A 21,116-nucleotide genomic window follows, 5' to 3' on the forward strand; every position below is an offset into this window, starting at 1 on the left:
CAACATCATCATCATCAATCATGATGTTCTACAAATATATGGTTGCTCCAATTTACATAGGCTCTCCTAGATGTAGGGAGAGATATACCTTCAGACTTGCAAGATTCTGTTAATGTAACCTTACAATAAAGTAGAATTAGCTCATCTGGCCATGTTTCCTGTCTGGTGTACCTCTACCCCCCCCCACCCGCCCCCTTTACAGCCCAAGAAACTAGGGATGGTCCCTTCTGAACCTCTTGCCTGCCCACATTCCTGTTGTGGGCTAACTTGCCTTTTATCTGACTGTCCCCTTGGTAGCATCTCTTTGCCCAGTTTCTCAAGGTCTTTCCCACATACCATTACATCATGTCAATTTTTAATCTTTTAATAAAAATTACTTTTTGAGCCCATGCTGGGCAGTTTGTTTTACTAACTGCATTCTAGGTTTGGACCGGGAGGGAAGGGTTAGAGAGACAAAGCCACAGATTGTAAATTTCCAGGAGCTAACAAGTAATTAAAAACTGGGCATAATTTAATTCCATGACTGATTAATCAAACAGAAAATCCATTTTATATAAAGGGCTTCTAAATCTGCAGGACTAGACCAGCTGATCTCACAAGTATTAACAGAATGCAAATGATTGAAAACAGGATGATTCTGTGTATCAGCAGGTTCAAACTATGAATCACCCAATTTGTCTTGGTCAGGCAAGAGTCAATGAGCTCCTATTTCCTCAATAAGTTCAGAGGTCAAAAATTTACTAGGTTTTACAATTTCCCATGGTATCTTAATTAGAACAACAACAGCAACCTTTGCATTCTTACTTCCAAGAGCAACAACAGTGTTCCTTTGAATGGAAAATATTTTAGTGTCCTAACAAAAATACAACCACATACTTACTCTAAGACTTCATAGTTTGACTTCTTATCCAATGCGTTGCCTCTCATTTCGCAGTATGATCTCCTGAAATCACAAAAAAGGCTTTTTTTTGCAGCGCTTTTAAATGTTAAACTGATTTTAACTGTCTTGATTTAAAATCTGACCTTAATTATATTGATCTTTTGTCTTTTGTCTTTTGTTTTATTTTTGAGAGATGCCTTGAGTGCTTATATAACCAGACAGGTGGGATATAAATTTAATTTAATTTAATTCATTTATCTACTTGCCTAGGCAACTTCCAAACTAAAGCACTGATGAGTGAGAGCACCTCAGAAACATGACTAATAGAAGCCCCCTCTTGTTGGGCTAAACATGCAGGAAATCAATCATTATAAAGTTTCTAAACCTTTATGCAGATTTCTGAAAGTCAAACTGAAGATGTATTTCACACCTCAGTGATTGAAGAAAAACTTTCAAAAGTGTAAAATCTGTAATTATAGCCATACTACATTTAGAGATATAAAACCCAGAATAAAATCTGGTCCTCTCTTGTGATGTCAGATTCACAGATATCCACTCTAATGTTTTTAAGGCTATGTGATGGGCCTATTAGGCAGCAATCTGATAGGATACAGAGATGCAGAAGTCACTTAATTGAAATACTTTAGGTGATACGAAATATATATTGTGGAAAAGAGGCAAAAATAGTAGTCCTATACTCTTAAAGTTACATTCTCTAGGTTATGCTGAGTCCTGTTGTAGTAAATCTCATTGGCAATTTGCATTTCCCACTAAACTAACTCTAGCCAGGTAGTACAAAGACCTTTTGTGCCTGAAGCGTATTACAGTCCATTCCTTCACTCTACTTCTCCTCTGACCATGCAGCCCAGCTCTGCTCTAGCTCTGGCAGAAAAGGTCCTTCCAAAGTGCTCAAGGATTTCTGGGGAGAGCGGAGCGAAGGATTTTAAGAGATCAAAATTTATGCATTGAACTACAGCCTCCCCTTATCTGTACAACCTTTAAAAAATTACTCAATTCCAATAATTTCCATTACTATTCACATTATTATCCTTGGAAAGCACCGGTATTCTAACTGATACTTTAACTCAAAACCACAGTTCAGTATCTCCCTCCTATCGTCACATTATTCAGTTGCTTGATTTAATACTAATTTCATACTGATCGTTGCTTTCCAGCCTTGTTGTACAAGATAGCTGCAGAATTAGCACAACTGTCCAAACTACAAGATAATGAACAATGAAAATATGCTTTAGGGATTCTAAAACTTGCTCTTCTCGTACTATAAGGGAGCTTATTAACACTGCTTTCTTTTTTGTCTTTATTTAGGTTTGAAAATTGGGAATATGCTGTTTAAATCTCAGCTATATCAGATGCAAGCAGAATCCTTCTTTGCAGCTTTCTGCAGAATGTACTGAAGCCTTCTTGTGTGTTAAGTTCTACGCAGGATAATGACATACAACTAAAGAGTAACGTGTAAGGTTTGTAAAATTGGTAAAATATATTAGCAGCGCTTGCTGTCCAGAACTATCAATCTGAAGTCTCCTCCAACCCAACCTGGAAGTGAGACACATAAGATCCTTTCTGCAAAAGAAAACTGTTTTCCTATCAAGCTGTGGCTCTTCACATTCATACCAAGAAAAACATACAACCTGACATCTTTAATAAGGCACTGGGTAGTTCTAGGGTACACAATACTCTTTTGCTGAGCTTAAACTCGGAAAGATGGTAGAAAAAGCTATGAAGTTCCAAAGTCCCCCCTTTTTTAGAAAACAGTTTCATGTCAGAGACAATTGTCCAGTTCTTCCTGGGTTCAGAAGGGTTCTATTTCTTGCAATTTAAAATGTTCTTGAACTTGCTTTTCCTAGTTTTTTGCTCTGCAAAAATATTTCTTTAAACAATTAAAAAACACTGGGCCAGAAGTTACTATAGTGGGTAGAGCCAAATTATTATTTGAAGAGTAGACAAAATCTTTACCATTCACAAATTAGATTAACACACAATATTAAGGTAATAAATGCAGTTGCCTTGACATTACTTTCAAACCTGCTTAGCTAAAAAATTATTTAGTTGTAGGTCTGAATGGAACAGACATAACATAACACTACATTTTATAAAACTGTCCAAATTTTAAAATTCTGCTGTTTATGCTACAACAAATTTTGAAAATTCTACAAAGATTCTAGATGAGCATACTGATTAAAACATCAAGATTAAATTAGATGTTCTATTTAGTAATAAGTATTTAAAAGGTTGTCTTACCGGATTTCAAGGCAACCTAGCTTCAAGGCAATTTCCTGGTCCACCTGATCTGCTATTTCTAGCATATAGTCATTTTTTACCTAGAACAAAGCAAGCAGGAATGTGTCATAAATACAAGTGGGCTAAATGGTTCCAAGAACTATTTCATTCAAGGATCAGATCCAGTGATCCAATATTTTTCCAAACAGATTACAATTTGTGTGAGATTCAGATCATGCTCAAGCAATTCCTTCTGTGAATCTCTGAATTGTTGAGTCCAACTCAGCTGGAGTCTAACTCAGAGCAATTTTATCCATTAGGTGCCAAGAACAAGCTTCACAGCAACCCTGCAGGTACTCCCCTGACCCCCCCTGGCCCAGTAGAAATCGGGTCACCCTGTACAGGGCCACTGGCCAACACTCAGAGGACACAGTAAGAGCATGAAATCAGCACAATTTGCTGCTTTCATTGCTACAAGGTAGGCTCTAATAAAGCTTCTTGCAATGAAGGATCTGTGCAGGAATACCGGAAGGCCCCTAACTGGGTTCCCACATACCTTCGCTTTCTACCCCTCTATCACAGAGAGGGAAATAAATGTATCCCTGAGAGCCAGGCTGTGCTCTATCAGGGTGTGCCCCCAGCACACTATAAAAGATGTCCTAATCCCAGCTACTCCAGCATCATTGAAAAAAGCTGACCTAAACAAATGCCCATGAGGCATACCTACAGCTGATGCTGAAGACTAAGCCATTCTTTCTTGTAGCCTGTTGGAAAGCCAGACCAAGCTCCAGACTGACTCTGACTGTTAGAAATCAAGCAAAGTCAAACCCGGTTAGTGTTTGGATGGATATATCCAGGAAATACCAGGACTATGGACTATGGGAAGCTGAAAAAAACATCCTGGAGTAAGACAATGGCAAACCATTTCCTTAGTTAACAGAAAAAACTACATGAATGTATAGGTAGAGTTACCAGAGTCACAGTCAACAACCTTTACCTTTACTGACAGTTCCATTTACAAAAGGCGGTCAGGAAAACCGTTTCTTAAAGCAAAAGCCTCTAAATAAACGTAGTTTCCCCATATTTCAATCAGAAAGATAACTGGCTAATTCCTCCAAATAATCAGGGTCAAATGTCTTCTTTTAGGAGCCATTTGCTACTCAACAGCTACTCCTCCCCACGAAGAAAATAACCACTCACTCCTCATTTGAGAATGCTGCTGCTCCCCTCAAAAGGTAGGGTTTATACAATTATATCCTACCCAAAAATGTTCTGAACACAAAGTGCTCAATCATGGAGAAGATGAAATGTACAATCATCTCAAAAGCTCTAAAGTACTCTAGTCTATATAATGAAGCGCATAAAACCCGAGAAAGCAAATCCCACAGCACATTACTTCTTTTTCATATCCAGCATTCAGAATGCAATCTTATCCTTCGCACAGACAAATAAAATCAACTGGTCTAGAACGTTCCTAAGTAGTTCCTTTTGTCATATGTTTAGCTGGCTGTGGTCTCCTTTATCAACACAAATTTAACAGACCTCATAAAAAAAATTTCAACTCCTTCCATATTGAAAAAACTTAAAAGCAAGCCTAAAAACTATTTTACATGCAACACTGGTAGGTGAACAAGCACTTGGCTTCTGCCAGCCATACCCCAAATATTCTGTATTAAATTGTGTTAATTTCTGGTCCATTACTTTCACATCTCTTCGAGAAATTTCTTTAGATGAAAGAACTATTACAGTGGTACACAAGAGATACCTGCTGAGAAGATAACCTAGAGAAAGTGGTATATGCAACAACTCTGCAATTCCACATGAAAACAGTTCCTTCGTTGCATCTGCACATGATTCTGTGACCACCACACACATACACACACATCCACAGCTTTTGGCATCTAGAGTAATTTAGTTTTGAAATCCATCACAGCTAATGGGTGGTCTTAATAAAGTAACAGTTATTAGCTCCATTCTCTTACTACAAAATTAGAACAAAACACTTAGCCGAGTATTCAATTTACCGTAGAGAGTAAAGAGGATGATCTTGTTGGAGACAGGCGAGATCAGATACTGTAATGGTATGTGGGAAAGACCTTGGGAAACAGGGCAAAGAGATGGTGCCTGGGGAACGGTCAGATAAGAGAGGGCATCGCCTGCAGCAGGAATGTGGGTGGGGCAAGAGGCTCAGAAGGGACCCTCCCTAGCTTCTTGGAATGTAAAGGAAACAGTGGGAGATTGGTACTTTCAGACTTGCAAGATTCTGTAAATGGGGCCTTACAATAAAGTAGAATTAGTTCATCTGGTCATGTTTCCTGTCTGGTCCACCTGGGAAGACTGACAGATACCAAAGCAATGAGGAAAAAAACATGTCTCAAGCCCAAAACATGAAGAAGCAATGAGAAAGAAGCTCAGACAGATATCTCCATAATTCATATAAGAAGGGGAGCAGGTAAACCACAATTAGGCTTGCAAGATTCTGTCACTCTAGCCCAGCTTAATAAAAGTGGTTTTAGTCTTCCTGTGGAGTTGATGTCTTCGTCTGGTCTACTCAGTATGGCTGACATCAATCTTGCAATTTTTTTTATTTCCAATGGCACCAATTCCAATTCCAGAAAAATACAAGTGTTCAGGAGTGGCAAAGAACAGTGAACAGATGTCCTCTGAGGTCCCTTCCAACTCTGTATGCTTGTGCATATACCAGAGTTTAGAAACTGCTGACTGAAAAGATTAAGGTAATCCTACTAAACTAAATAGGATTGAGTTAGGTGGGTATTACAGCGGTGCCTGCCTAGCATCATGGCTGCAGTTCTAACGAAGGGTTGGCTTGGAGAAGGTTACAATATGTGCACATTAGTGGCGGATAACGCTCTGCCACAGGAAGCCCACCTGCATTTTTTGTGCTCACTTACGTGAACGTCTAACCTTGTTTCAAGGACTGGATATGAGATGCTTAAAAACATATGTGTAGTATCCTTCATTTCTAAACAATTAACATTCAAAAATATACTCTATTTAGCATTATCTAATTTCTAAAGTCTGCACCCATATTTATTCACGGTGAGAAGTGCCCCATGACACTCTTTGCCTTAAATGCTATAGCCACAAAAACCAGCGTCTATAAAATGCTATGTTTTTATACATTTAACCTTTCTTCATTGTTTACCACTCAACCTAAAGTCCAAGTAATATTTCAAGTAGTCGTTTCCCTAAATATCACATCCCTTCCATTGGTTTGATGGTAAAATCTGTAGATTTCAATAATTCAAAATGCAACTGAATCCAATTTCATACCTTCTCCTCAGTTGCTCTAAATTGATTGCTCTATGAAATTACCATTAACTTCTGAGGTGCAGAGTGTAGAAAGTATCCACTACATTTCTCCCCCTAACCTTTCCCCCAGCTTCTTGTTGAGAAGACTAATTTAACAAAATGTGTGTGCGACCAATAAAACATAGGCTGCCACTTTTCTTTATGGCACTTTTAAAAACATTATTTGTCTTACAGTAACAGTAATCAGCCATCTGCCTTCAGCTGCTTCATCAACAAGGTCACAGTTCCTACATTAATACAACCTGATCTTTGACATTCTTCCCTAATTACAGGCATCACACAATAGTAGGATGTTAATGACTGGGGAAGGGAACTGATTGCTGACAGGCACTCCACAACACAAAAAGACTTTAAAATTATCCTTTCCCATGAGAGAAATTCCCTCCAGCTGTCTCTGTTCTCCCACTTCTCAAATAGTTGTCAAACTCAGAATGCCTACATGGGAGGACCAGATGAGGGACATGTTCAGGATCTTTAGACTTGTATCATTCCTATAAGCCAGTGTTTCTTGACCTCAGCAGCTTAAGACAGGTGGACTTCAACTCCCAGAATTCCCCAGCCAGTGCTGGCTGGGGAATTCTGGGAGTTGAAGTCCACCTGTCTTAAGCTGCTGAGGTTGAGAAATGCTGCTATAAGCAATAGACAACCCAATAGGTTGTCTGCATGATTCTTACCATTTTCTTACAACATTTTCATTTTCATGAACATTTAGCTCAAGAAATAAAATCATATATAAGTTTCATGGAACTAAAGGATGACTTTAATTGCTTAAGAATAAAACGATATTTTATTTATACTTTCGCATACCACCCTTTAAAACAATCTTCTCAGAGCACTTCGCCATACATTAAAATCAAAATACACACACACACACACGAGAAAATCCTTAACACTCTATCGGATCTAAAAACTTACAATAAAGATCTTTCTCACCTATTAATTCCTTTTGGAAAAATGATGTTACATAGTTCCAATTTTCAATTTGAGACTGGGCTTTTCAAGAGAGGGGTTCACAAACTTTCTACAGTCATGAATTGATCTTTATATTTATTCTTCTATCTTAAATGTGGTTACTCAATAGTTTTATTTATATTAGGTAAAGGTTTCCCTTGACGTAAAGTCCAGTCATGTCCGACTCTAGGGGGCGGTGCTCATCTCCGTTTCTAAGCCTTGGAGCCGGCGTTGTCCATAGACACTTCCGGGTCATGTGGCCAGCATGACTCACGGAACGCCGTTACCTTCCCGCCGAAGCAGTACCTATTGATCTACTCACATTTGCATGTTTTCGAACTGCTAGGTGAGCAGGAGCTGGGACTAGCAACGGGAGCTCACCCCGCCGCGCGGTTTCAAACCGCCAACCTTCTGATCGGCAGCTCAGCGGTTTAACCCGCAGCGCCACCACGTCCCTTTTATTTATATTGCTGCAGTTAAAATATATTTTTTAAAATCTAATTTAGAAACAGACTCCGAATCATTGTTCTTTTCGAATGCAGTCCCTTTCAAGGAGAAATCTGTTTTGCTTCACCTTCTCTGTTCGTTCCCCCTCTTGTAAGACACAATTCCTATTCCACCTATAAATCCAACTGCAATCAATGGAACCCACACTATGCCATCTGAAGGAAGGCAAAACTTCACATTTGTTTTAAACTCCTTCAAAACTAAAATTTAATTTTGGCGAGAGTAACTGTTTAGAAAAAGAAAGGTTGATATTCTACTGCATTAATAATGAGTATCACAAAGAAGTTATTTTGAAAAACAAGCTTTATATTAAAGTACAGAGAGAGAAGAATATGAGCATGGTGTGGAAAATTAAAAAGGGAGGCTTGACACTTTTTAGTCATAACAGTAGCCATTAGGTATATGGAAAATGTTCTGCGCACAGACTGCTCCATGCATGAAACAGCCAGTTTTTGGTGTGGTCCATGTATGGTCCAAAACACAAGTGTCTGTCCTAGCACAGATCTGAAATCCAGAAATTACTGAACCCAGGCAAAGAGCCAAAACACACGTTCTGGGCAGAGGTGTTCTATAAAGGCAGACAGTAGGTACAAGGCGAGGTGGGAGAACCAACTAATGAGAACGAAGGTGCTGGAAAGACGATGGCACGGGGCGAATAGGGTTGGGTATATTGTTTTGGAATTGAAGCCTGGCAGAAACTGGACAGAATATAAGGAGAAAGAATGTGTTGGGAAGATTGGCAGGTAGGCAGACACAGAGGTCATGCGGGGAAAGGGAGGGAAGTACAAGGTGCATCAGCTTGAATGCATTTTAAAGCTGTATTTTATGTATCATGCATTACCTTAGCGGTAATTCTTTTTCCTAACCCTACTGCTTCATCAACTCTGATCTCTGAAAAAAGAAGACCTAGCCCACAAAGAGCTAGGTGCAAGGAAGCTGAGGCAGGTGATACTTATCTTGATTTAGTTGTGCTGAGAAACTGCAATCTTTGTATCTACCATCAGGTCTCCCAATGGCATAGTTTATACACCAGTTGGCACCACCACTTGAATGTCTTCAAGATCAAGCGGAGAGCTCTTGCACATGGACCAGATGTAGATCTTCTTACACAAAGTTTAATAATGTTTTACATAAAGTTTACTTTGGCACCTTAGCACTCCCATTTTGTTTCTCTGTAATACTTTCAATGTTACCATATGAGTAAGCCAGTGTCATTATTTTCCTACTGGGGATATGGGACTGGGTCAGAGAAAAAAGTGAGTATGATATCTACAACTGTAAAAAGGTGTTTGAAAATTAACTCTGATTTCTCAAACAATCCTGAAAACCAATTGTCTATAAATCAGTTAGGGAATTCACAGCATTCCGCTACTTACTCCAAACTACAATTCACAGGATTCTGTAGGGACCCCACAAGAGTCAGGGTCACATAAACTCAGTATAGGTTTGTAATGCAAATTTTCTTCTCAGCTGCTAAATGAATTCCTATTTCATTATAATGCTGCAGAACTACGGAAAGTTATAAAGGTTCACAAACTTTATCTCACCACCATATATAACACACATGTAGACTAGCTTATTCAACAGTCATGACTTACCATTAAAGTTTCTTAAAAACAGTATCTCTCTGATAGGGATGGGAATTCACCCCTTTATAAAAATATGTACCAGGCAATATTAAAACATTCAATAATTTTCAAATCATTTTCTTCAAATTTACAGAATTCATGTGCTTAAGCCTACTGCTTTCTCCTTGTTCTCCTCTAAACAAACAAGAGAGAGAATATGACCTTAGACAGGAAGGGACCTAAAATGAGATCTGCTGTGACGGCCCTCTTTTACTCCCCAAAGCTGCCCTGCTGTAGCGATTAATTGAAGCCTATCAAAATCCAAATAGAATGGGGCTCAAACCCATAGCTCAGCAGCAGTCTGAAGATCGTAACAGATCACCTATGTTTAAATACTAAAGCAAGTGAGAGAACAATCCCAGAACAAAATAAACAGAATGCTGGAATAATCAAGAAACAGAAATGTACCATTCATCCATACAAAAATTAAATTAAAATTAAAATTAAAATATTCCTCAAACCAGTAATAATGTGTCATACACAAAAATATTTCAGAACTTTGTACAGCTGTGCATGCTTTGAAAGTGAGAGTTTTGGATTTTGCCCAGCTGTAGCAACTCTCTGCTATTCATTAAACTAGGCTTTTTTTTTCAAGTTTCCACACAAGACTGAGAAAAAGGTGCCAGTGCTTTAAGAACTGGATTCCAGAAAGAACTGGTATCTTTTTTTCACAGTTGCAGAAAAAACTTTTAAAAAATCAGATTAATCACAATTTTCTCTTAATTATTTCTGAAGCTTACATAGCTTTAGAATTTACAAGACTGCAACATCTGAAAAAAAAAATGGTAATATTACACAGCAACAGTCTGGAAAATTTGCAGAGTTCACCCAAAATATAATACTTGAATTCTGGAAGACACTAAAATACTGAATTAGTTAGCACATTGAAATGTCAAAACCTACCATTCTTTTTTTCCTTAAATATTATTTTTTCAAAGGAAATATTTTACTAAAAGTATTCTATGTTGGTAACAACATATTCCTTACATGAGCAAATATATTTTTCATTCTTGAAAAATATTTTTAAAATGTGTTACTTTGTGCGTGTGTGTGTTTGGTTTTACCTGCTGGTATAAAAAATTTAAAGTTGGTTTATCTTCAGTAAACTGGTTCAGAAATCCTTTCGGTAAGTATCGGATTCGCAATTCATATCTATAACAAAAGAAAAGAGAATTTAGTACCATTGCCTTTTAAATATTGCTACAACTATACAGTATTAAAAAGAAAAGAAAAATCCTCTATAATACCTTGTTAATAAAAAGAAGATATTGATTAATGTTTAAACTGATTTCCATACTTGGTACTTACAACTGTATTCACATGTAATTATGAACAATGGAAGCTGAAATCACGTAAGGGACCTGAAACTGGGCATAACATAGACTAACGAGAAGAGTTGCTCCAAGTTTCATCACAAGTGGCTTTCAAAGGAACCCATTATTTGGAAGGCTTTTTGAGCCTTTTTACTTCATCTCTTCATGCCTCCTTTAGTACTAAATCACTCCTGAAGATTGTGAGCCTGTGGAACAACATCTAATATGTTGTAAGAGAGCCTCAGGAGATATTCTATTATTTTTTCATATACGCAAAAGCCAACCAATCTGGTATATTGGTCAAAGCGGCTTATGAAACTAAGTAATACAACATTGGATTTTCCAAAAAAGTGCTTTAAAAATCAAGGCAGGTATTTGATAGCAGTATGTATGTTGACAAAACCGTAACATCACTCAGACAACCCTGCTGGCATGAAAGAACTCAAAAGGAACAGTAAGAAAACCAGTAAAAGTGACTGTGGGACAGAGCGACTGAAACTGAAATTTCCCACAATTAGTCCATCACAACAATTAACATTAGGACAAAAGCTCTCTTCGGTGGCAATGGTTTTGAATCTCCCAAAGGTCAATAACAGACAGTGGGAGAGGGAAGGCTTTTATCTATCCTATCTACATCCAGATCTATCCTTTTGCCTACTTCAGATCTTTACAGCGGAGATTCTCCAACTGGGGATCCAAACCCAACAGCAGCCACCAGCTCAGCAGGAAAGAGCACCAGATAAACAATCAAGAAAGAAACAATATTCTCATCAAGGAAGAAACTCCATCCCAACTAAGACTGGCAGGGCAAGCTGCTATACCTAAACTGCCAAAAAACCTCTCTCCCCCTCACACTGATATTACTAAGCCTGGTAATGAAACATCTGCAGGGAACCAGCACACTCAGAATAAACCAAGAACCCCTGAGCTGCATATATATGTTCTATAAACTGGAACCCTCAAGAGACCCAGGAGCATATTTAAAGGGGACTGCAAATTGGAGAGGGCTTGCCCACGGATGCCAGATGACTGTAAGAAACGTGTCTGGATGGGCTGGTGGCTGATTTGTCCGAGCAGGACAGAGTTCTTGCAGGGCTTGGCTTTGTATGTGCAAGCCTGATCATCATGGATTGCTGCTGCATGTGGGTGCTCCCTACTCATTCATCTGGGGATGTGGAAGTTGCAAGGCTGTACAAATCTAATCAACCAAATCTATAATGGTTTTGTCAGGAGAAGCTGCCATAATGATCTGATTTTTTGAAAAATATACATGGATCATATGACGCAACATAACTTAAGATACTGAAAGGTTACAACAGTGGTGTGCTTCCAAGCAGCCAGGTAGTCTTTGCCAGACCTCATGGAAGAAGCAAAAATAGAAAAGTATTTATGATCTAATTTTTCAAGGAGTATTAAGAGGACAAACGTTCAGCCTAGAAAGTTCACCTAATAGCGCCCTTAGTCTATTCCATGTTTTAATATTACATGACTGATAAATAAATAAGCAAGCAAGCAAGCAAGCAAGCAAGCAGGAAGGTGGCGGTCCTTGAGCATTTAGACTTCTTCCTCCTATGCAGCCGGGGAGAGTGGAAAAAAAATACTTGTTTCAAATATCCGGATCACAACTTCATAGGAACCAAAAATTGTGGATTAAATAAACTCTAATTTGCTAAAAGCAAAAAGGCTGAACTCAGCATGTGCATGCATGCCTTGGTTCAAAAACTAGGTGTTGGTAACTAAGTTAACTGCTGAAGTGAAATTACACTGATTCAATCCTCCTGTAACACACCTGTCAAGGGAATTGAGGCAGAGAGAGTATGAGCTCATATTTTGTTCTTGCTCATAATACATTGTAATTTAGCATTTATGGCTTATCTGGCAGCAGTAGCCTCACAGAAGCATACAGGTGGTCCTCACATAATGACCACTTGTTCAGCGACCATTCAAAGTTACAACAGCACTGAACGAGTGGTACTTACAACCAATTCTTGAAGTTCCGGCCGTCACAGCACCCCTACAGTCACACAATCATGATCTGGGTGCTTGGCAACAGGCCCGGATTTCCGACCATTGCAGTGTCCCGTGGTCACAATCTGCAACCTTCCCTGTCAGCTTCCCGCAAGCAAAGTCAATAGGGAAGCCGGCAGGAAGTCAGAAGTCGAGGTCATGTGAGGTCCTCGCTTAATGACCTGTGGTGATTCACTTAAAGGCAGTAACCAGGCCTGCTGGAACTGCTGTCACTAAGCAGTGCAGTCACGTGATGTTGTGCTTTACAACTGCATCACTTAGTGACAGAAATTCTGGTCCCAATTACCCTCATTAAGCGAGGTTACCTGTATTAGTCATCTCAGACAAATGGTTAACTACACATAGCAGCAGCTACACTCGGTTTAAAACTGTATCAACATTTATACAACTCTAATTTTTTACTAATACATTACACAGTTCACTTGTTATAACAGAATATCCATGGTTTTTCTGTAAGACTGGACAAAATCCAAATAAGATTTTCATTACAATATATTTTACCTCTTCAGAATCCACAGCAGCTGCTTTAAGACTGAAAATTTCTTTGCAAAATTCTTGCTAAAACATGCATTTCTGTCCTATGTCACCACCTTCAAAGACCCCTGCTTTATAGGCGTAGATTTCTCTTTCAGCAGCATCTGATCTCAATAAGAATTCATTCATATCTTGCACAAATATTGCATATACTTACTTCATTTGCAGACAAAACAAAAACCTCCATCAATTATTTTCTTACATCTACATGTTCACTGGAATGATTGAGGATACAGAAGTGCCAGCAAGTTGCACAGTCAGTATCAGAAGAAAAAAGAGCTAAAGTAACCCCTCTCTTTCTTCATCTCCCATGGGAATATTCTCCATTCAGTTCCAAATGTCTTTGTTATTGTGATAATCATCCTACTTCCTATGTGACTGTGTCAAACTGAATCTAGCTTCAATTCACAACCTGTAACAGGATCATTATCACCATATACCACCTCAGGGAATCATCAGCTTAAACGAAGAGTCTTTAAATGTTGAGTTTCTTGGTAAAGTACCATCTTTTTAAACTCAAGTTCACTCTTTTCTAATAATTGCAAGCAAACTATGTCTAGAAAGCATTTTCCAACAAATAAATTACTCTAGATTTGTAAAACTGAACACTGTTTTACCTCTGCTATCACATTATAAAATCTAAATATTAATTTCCATAACCTAAGTAATACAAAACAGTGGAAATCCATATTTCACAACTGGATACTACAGATATATTAATGGTAAATATTATATACTGTATATTGCTACTCTACCAAATATATTATATATATATTATATAAGATATATATTAATAGAGAGCCAGTCTGTTATAGTGGTTAAGGTGCTGGCATAGAAACCAGGAGTCTGTGAGTTCTAGTCCTGCCTCAGGCATGAAAGCTGGTTGGGTGACCTTGGGCCAGTCCCTCTCTCTCAGGCCAAGAGCCAATCAGGCGTGGTAGGAGAGTTCTAGTCCCACCTTAGGCATGAAAGCTGGCTGGGGGATCTTGGGCCAGTCCCCCTCTCTCAGCCCAAGAGCCAATCAGGCATGGTAGGAGAGTTCTAGTCCCGCCTTAGGTATGAAAGCCGGCTGGGGGACCTTGGGCCAGACCCTCTCTCTCAGCCCAAGAGCCAATCAGGCGTGGTAGGAGAGTTCTAGCCCCACCTTAGGCATGAAAGCTGGCTGGGGGACCTTGGGCCAGTCCCTCTCTCTCAGCCCAAGAGCCAATCAGGCGTGGTAGGAGAGTTCTAGTCCCACCTTAGGCATGAAAGCTGGCTGGGGGACCTTGGGCCAGTCCCTCTCTCTCAGCCCAAGAGCCAATCAGGCGTGGTAGGAGAGTTCTAGTCCCACCTTAGGCATGAAAGCTGGCTGGGGGACCTTGGGCCAGTCCCTCTCTCTCAGCCCAAGAGCCAATCAGGCGTGGTAGGAGAGTTCTAGTCCCGCCTTAGGCATGAAAGCTGGCTGGGGGACCTTGGGCCAGTCCCTCTCTCTCAGCCCAAGAGCCAATCAGGCGTGGTAGGAGAGTTCTAGTCCCACTTTAGGCATGAAAGCTGGCTGGGGGACCTTGGGCCAGTCCCTCTCTCTCAGCCCAAGAGCCAATCAGGCGTGGTAGGAGAGTTCTAGTCCCGCCTTAGGTATGAAAGCCGGCTGGGGGACCTTGGGCCAGTCCCTCTCTCTCAGCCCAAGAGCCAATCAGGCGTGGTAGGAGAGTTCTAGTCCCGCCTTAGGCATGAAAGCTGGCTGGGGGACCTTGGGCCAGTCCCTCTCTCTCAGGCCAAGAGCCAATCAGGCATGGTAGGAGAGTTCTAGTCCTGCCTTAGGCATGAAAGCTGGCTGGGGGACCTTGGGCCAGTCCCTCTCTCTCAGGCCAAGAGCCAATCAGGCGTGGTAGGAGAGTTCTAGTCCCACCTTAGGCATGAAAGCTGGCTGGGGGACCTTGGGCCAGTCCCTCTCTCTCAGGCCAAGAGCCAATCAGGCGTGGTAGGAGAGTTCTAGTCCTGCCTTAGGCATGAAAGCTGGCTGGGGGACCTTGGGCCAGTCCCTCTCTCTCAGGCCAAGAGCCAATCAGGCGTGGTAGGAGAGTTCTAGTCCCGCCTTAGGTATGAAAGCCGGCTGGGGGACCTTGGGCCAGTCCCTCTCTCTCAGGCCAAGAGCCAATCAGGTGTGGTAGGAGAGTTCTAGTCCTGCCTTAGGCATGAAAGCTGGTTGGGTGACCTTGGGCCAGTCCCTCTCTCTCAGCCCAAGAGCCAATCAGGCGTGGTAGGAGAGTTCTAGTCCCACCTTAGGCATGAAAGCTGGCTGGGGGACCTTGGGCCAGTCCCTCTCTCTCAGCCCAAGAGCCATCAGGTGTGGTAGGAGAGTTCTAGTCCTGCCTTAGGCATGAAGCCGGCTGGGTGATCTTGGGCCAGTCCCTCTCTCTCAGCCCAAGAGCCAATCAGGCGTGGTAGGAGAGTTCTCGTCCTGCCTTAAGCATGAAAGCCGGCTGGGGGACCTTGGGCCAGTCCCTCTCTCTCAGCCCAAGAGCCAATCAGGCGTGGTAGGAGAGTTCTCGTCCTGCCTTAGGCATGAAAGCCGGCTGGGTGACCTTGGGCCAGTCCCTCTCTCTCAGGCCAAGAGCCAATCAGGTGTGGTAGGAGAGTTCTAGTCCCGCCTTAGGCATGAAAGCTGGCTGGGGGACCTTGGGCCAGTCCCTCTCTCTCAGCCCAACCTACTTCACAGGGTTCTTGTCACTGTGGGGAAAATAGAAGGCAGGAGTATTAGATATGTTTGGCTCTTTGAGTTGACCAAATGTATTTTAAAAAAGACAGGATAAAATCATCACCATCATCTCAAATGCCATACTTTGGACTCTCTTGAATCAATATATTATTGTCATTTGCCTAAAATACATAACAGCAAAAGCCAGGACTTAACTTGTTTCAACATATAAAAATTTAAAGCAAAACAACAAATTAACTAGGAAGTACAGTATATCTTGTTTTTATGGACATCTCTTTAAGCTCATGTTGCCTAAAAACAGCTTTACATTTACTTGGGAATAAAAGTATTCTGTCACGTTTTGATGACAGCGTCAGCAAAGAGACAAGTCCTTGTATTATGCTTTTGTTTCAATGTTTAAACTGGGATAAATCCAATAAATAAATAAATCCTCAATACGTAGTAGTAGCAATAGTTTTATTTATTTTATTTATTATGTGTTTACAAGTTTACAAAATAAAATATACTCCAGTTTCTCTTCAGAGCAAATAAAACTATAACTGATACAGTAACATAGTACAATAAATTATAATATAATATAGAAAGGAGCCTCGAAACTGAAAGGTCCATGACGTCTCGTAATCTTAAGATCTATAGATTTCAAATAAAAACTAAGCCTGCCTGCCTGCCTTCATAACATCACAGGGGCGTATAAAAAGAATTTCTGAAAACTTCGAGTGATATGACTCCCACATATAATCCCGAAAGGGGTTTATTTCGAAGAAATCAAGTCAGGTAAAAAAAACAAAACACTTCAGCATGTTGTGGCTATTGTGGTACACAGCAGAATGTCCATAGCTAATAATTGGGTGAAGCAAACATGGACCAGCAGGTCTTTCAAATAACTGGGTGTACACATATGCAGGGCACAATGTGTCAGCACCACTGATCTGTACAAGCATCTTTCTCAAATTCACAACCTATGTAACTAATGGCAATACTGTAAAAAGAGTTAAGAATAAAATGAGGAAGGTCTACAGTAGCATGTCAGACATGACTTGGTGCTTGCACAGGAGACCTTTCACCTTTCACAGAGTAGCATCAACAGCAGCATTCTGGACACAAAGCAGGACACGAGTGTTGGGACAACCAGATAGCCTGTGAGATGTTATTTTTCTGTCAAGTGCTTATTGTGCCTGTCTTTGGCAGCCACTCTGGGTTTTTTAATGCTTTACTGATATTGTTTTTTGTACTTTTTGAATGTGCTGTTCGTCACCTAGAGTAACATTTGTGAGACGGGGCAACCATATAAACCAAATAAACAAACAAATCAAGCAAGTAAGCAGCACGTGGGGGGACAAAGGGGGGGTGGGATCCAGGCAATCCAACTAACAGGCTGCTACCACAATCCAAGAGTGTCATAACTAGTGCACGAACCAAGAGCTTGGCCTATCTTGCTAGTGAAGAACCACAGGTTCCGTGAACATTCTTTAAATGAAAACAGCAGATTTTTTTTTTTAATGAAAAGCTTCAAAGAAAGTCTGTCACTAAGCTGGACATCAGTGGACACCTAGGTAACTCATAACACAGGAGGCCCGTAACTGTTAGCCTTTAAACTGAAAATGAGAAATGGGAATGGGAGAGATGAGAGGATCAGACTGGCGCAAAATAATCTCTGCCTTCTCCATGTTCAGTTTATTTTGTTGTTGTTTATTCGTTCAGTCGCTTCCGCCTCTTCGTGACTTCACGGACCAGCCCATGCCAGAGCTTCCTGTCGGTCGTCAACACCCCCAGCTCCCCCAGGGACGAGTCCGTCACCTCTAGAATGTCATCCATCCACCTTGCCCTTGGTCGGCCCCTCTTCCTTTTGCCCTCCGCTCTCCCCAGCATCAGCACCTTCTCTCTCATTATGTGGCCAAAGTTTAAGACAGCAGGAAAACATCTATCTATATACTACTAAAACTCTCATCTCTGTTTGATACTCTTTTACCTTTAATTGAGCAAAACAGTGCATAGCAGGGCAACAATTTTTGAACCAAGGCACCTCAAATGGGCTAACTTACAGAATGCATCCAAACTCGGGGACCCAAGACTGTCGTAGAATAGAAATTTGGAAAATTTTATAAAACGTTTAATGACATAAAAATAACCATAAAACATTTTATGATGTAATACAAAATGTCATAAAATATTTCCTGTGGTCAACGCCTGATGTTTGACTGTGCTATGCAGCTCAGTATGAATGACATGGGTTACTTTCAAGGCAGAAACATCTCTCCCTAATTTTTAAGAACTTTTCCAGTGAAGGCAGGACATCAGAAGCTCTGCCACTGTTGAAGGCACTGAGGAATCTGGTGAGGAAATATCTCTGAAACGATAGCCCAATGGGTCACGGGTTGCCTAGTCCAATCTAAAATCTTGCTTAGGCAGCTGGTAAGTGCTAAGTAGTGGTACGTGGTGTCATCCAGTACAGTGACAAATAAATCTCCAAATCATCAGTTTGTAAGTGGCAGCTGAACTTGGAATATAAAAATCAGTCTAGATGAAAATGTAGAAAGAGAATGACAACAGGAAAGATCAAGAAATAGAATCATTCTACAAAATCAAGAATGTCCTATGAGAAACATAATACAGAAACCACTGAAATGCCATACCTACAGCATCAAGGGAACATAAACATGACACTAATATTTGATAGCCCAATGTGTCAAAAGCAGTAGGTAGATCTTTTATTCATTCATTCGTTCGTTCATGTTTTTTTTAATTTAAGAATATGGTTTTATTGTATTCTAATTTGTATTTTAACTAATATTTATTCTTTTTTCTTATTGTAAACGGCCCAGAGTCACCCTTTGAGTGAGATGGATGGTGACCAAATCCCAAATAGATAGATAGATAGATAGATAGATAGATAGATAGATAGATAGATAGATAGATAGATAGATAGACAGACAGACAGACAGACAGACAGACAGACAGAGACAGACAGACAGACAGACAGACAGACAAGTTTGTTTGTTTGTTTGTTTGTTTGTATTGCCACCCATCTCACAGAAAAGTGACTCTGGGCAGTGTGCAATAAAAATAATATCATGAATACTGATGACAGATTGTTTGCCTAGGTTATCCATAAATCATTAACAGCATTAAAGGGAAAAAAAATACCACCACACTCAGGTGAATGCTGCAGATCCAGTACTATTTTGAGTCTTCCTGCAGACAGATTCCTAAGATTCCCTAGGGCCAGAGAGACTCTTGGGAAACAGCCACCCTTTGTTCTTATTCTCATTACACAGAGCTGAACCTTACTAATGGGAGTCCATGTCAATTATCTAAGAGGAATGCTGTCCAGTGAACCTGAATGGTTTTTTGAGGGAAATGCCATGAGAAGCAAAAAAATGTATTTGTATTAATAGAATGCTATCTTATCTTCTGAATCCATGTTTTTTAAAATCCTGCGTCTTCAAGGCATTGTTCCACATTGCCCTTCCTTGCCAAAGACTCCTTGCACAGTGTCAAAGATGCTGTACCCCAGGACCTTTCACTCTGGTTTATCAGGCTGTTTACCAGGATTGTTATTCACTGACCTACCAGTTGTGAACTAAGCATGCCCCATACAAGTTGCAGAAAACTCCCCCATAACTATAAAGTACCAGCAGCGGCAGGTGAATTACCTACCATCACAATGAAATGTTCTTGATAAACTTTAAGGACTTGGAACGGCCTTCAGAAATCATTTTTTAGATCCTGTTAGAATACTTCCTAAATTATTTGGTATATTCCAAATAATCAAAAGTTAATATAATGTGATTTCACTGAAAGTGACGTTGTATGTTAACACCACTACAGATTGCAAGTGTGGTCATGAAAAATGGCAGAGGCCTTGGGCAACTAGGTATTCTCCAAAGAGAAGTCTATAATGTACAAGGGAAATGTTAAATAGATGCAACCAGAAAGCAGCTTTGACTTGTCTCTCTTGACATGGTGTGTGTGTGTGTGTGTGTGTGTGTGTGTGTGTGTAAGCCTGGTTGTCATTCCAACACACTATAAATCCCTGCAATTGTCTTCTAGCTAACTGAGGAAAAGGAACCAAAAAAGATTTCATATATATAAATACCAGAAATAAATCTATCGTATTTCCTGATTCCTGCTGACATTACTAAGCCTCTTTTTATATGTTTTAAACTTTCTTCTTTTAAAGAACATTAAAGCCAGTAAGACAAGTATTCCAGCTAATATATCATTAGAATGCAGCAAAGCATTAAATTGGAGCAGTCTTCATGGATTCCCTTTTTAAAATGCTAATCTAAACTTTTACATGTGCTGTCATCTGATCCAAAATGCTTGCTTTATGGTATTTTAAAAAATGACAGCAACTTCTGCATTATCCCCTACTTTAAGAGAGCAAGGCAGGCTGCACAATTTTGATAAAGCATGAAGTGAAACACGGGGAATATTCTGAATAATTTAACATACACACCCCCCCGTCAGTCCTTTCATAAGGGATTTGCAGGACCTGATCACCTCAACATCAGATATATCAGGACTTTTAAATAATGCCTTCATTCTACAATGTATTAACACAGAGGAGCACCACTGAATACTTAAATGAAACTGTACTTTTTATATTTCATAATTTTTTTACAAAATAAAAATGTAATTTTTACATAAGAGGTAAACATTGGTCAATGAGACTTTTGAAAATATTTGTTAAATATGTCAAATAGTTTATCATAATGTATTTGTTGAAAAGGGGGAAAGGACTCATTTAAATCACAGCTCACTGAAATCTTGCCATATTTTGTTTAATTATATTTCAAATTTCTCACTGGGATGCAAAGGACTAAGATAAACAGATCTCTATCGGTGTAATTTATACTATATTCTGTTTTACAGGTAGTCCTTGCTTAACGGTAATTGGGACCAGAATTTCCATCACTAAGTGATGCGGTTATAGGGCGCGATGTCATGTAACCACATTACTTAGTTGCTGTCATTAAGCAAGGATTGCGGGTCATTAAGCGAGG

At 39.9% G+C, this 21,116-nt stretch overlaps 1 protein-coding gene across 2 annotated transcripts in view; it reads right to left on the bottom strand.

The window, feature by feature from the left end:
- Positions 1 to 21,116, bottom strand: part of PTK2 (protein tyrosine kinase 2) — a 224,404-nt gene that overhangs the window by 89,020 nt on the left and 114,268 nt on the right. For both annotated transcript variants that reach the window (XM_063299713.1, XM_063299714.1), the window contains 3 exons: positions 10,602 to 10,689; positions 3,140 to 3,219; positions 881 to 943 (listed from right to left, as the gene is read on the bottom strand). In XM_063299713.1, coding sequence (XP_063155783.1) covers positions 881 to 943; positions 3,140 to 3,219; positions 10,602 to 10,689 — 231 coding nt within the window. The remainder of the gene's footprint in view (positions 1 to 880; positions 944 to 3,139; positions 3,220 to 10,601; positions 10,690 to 21,116) is intronic.

The sequence above is a fragment of the Candoia aspera genome, chromosome 3, assembly GCF_035149785.1.
Source record: "Candoia aspera isolate rCanAsp1 chromosome 3, rCanAsp1.hap2, whole genome shotgun sequence".
Classification (NCBI taxonomy): Eukaryota; Metazoa; Chordata; class Lepidosauria; order Squamata; family Boidae; genus Candoia; species Candoia aspera.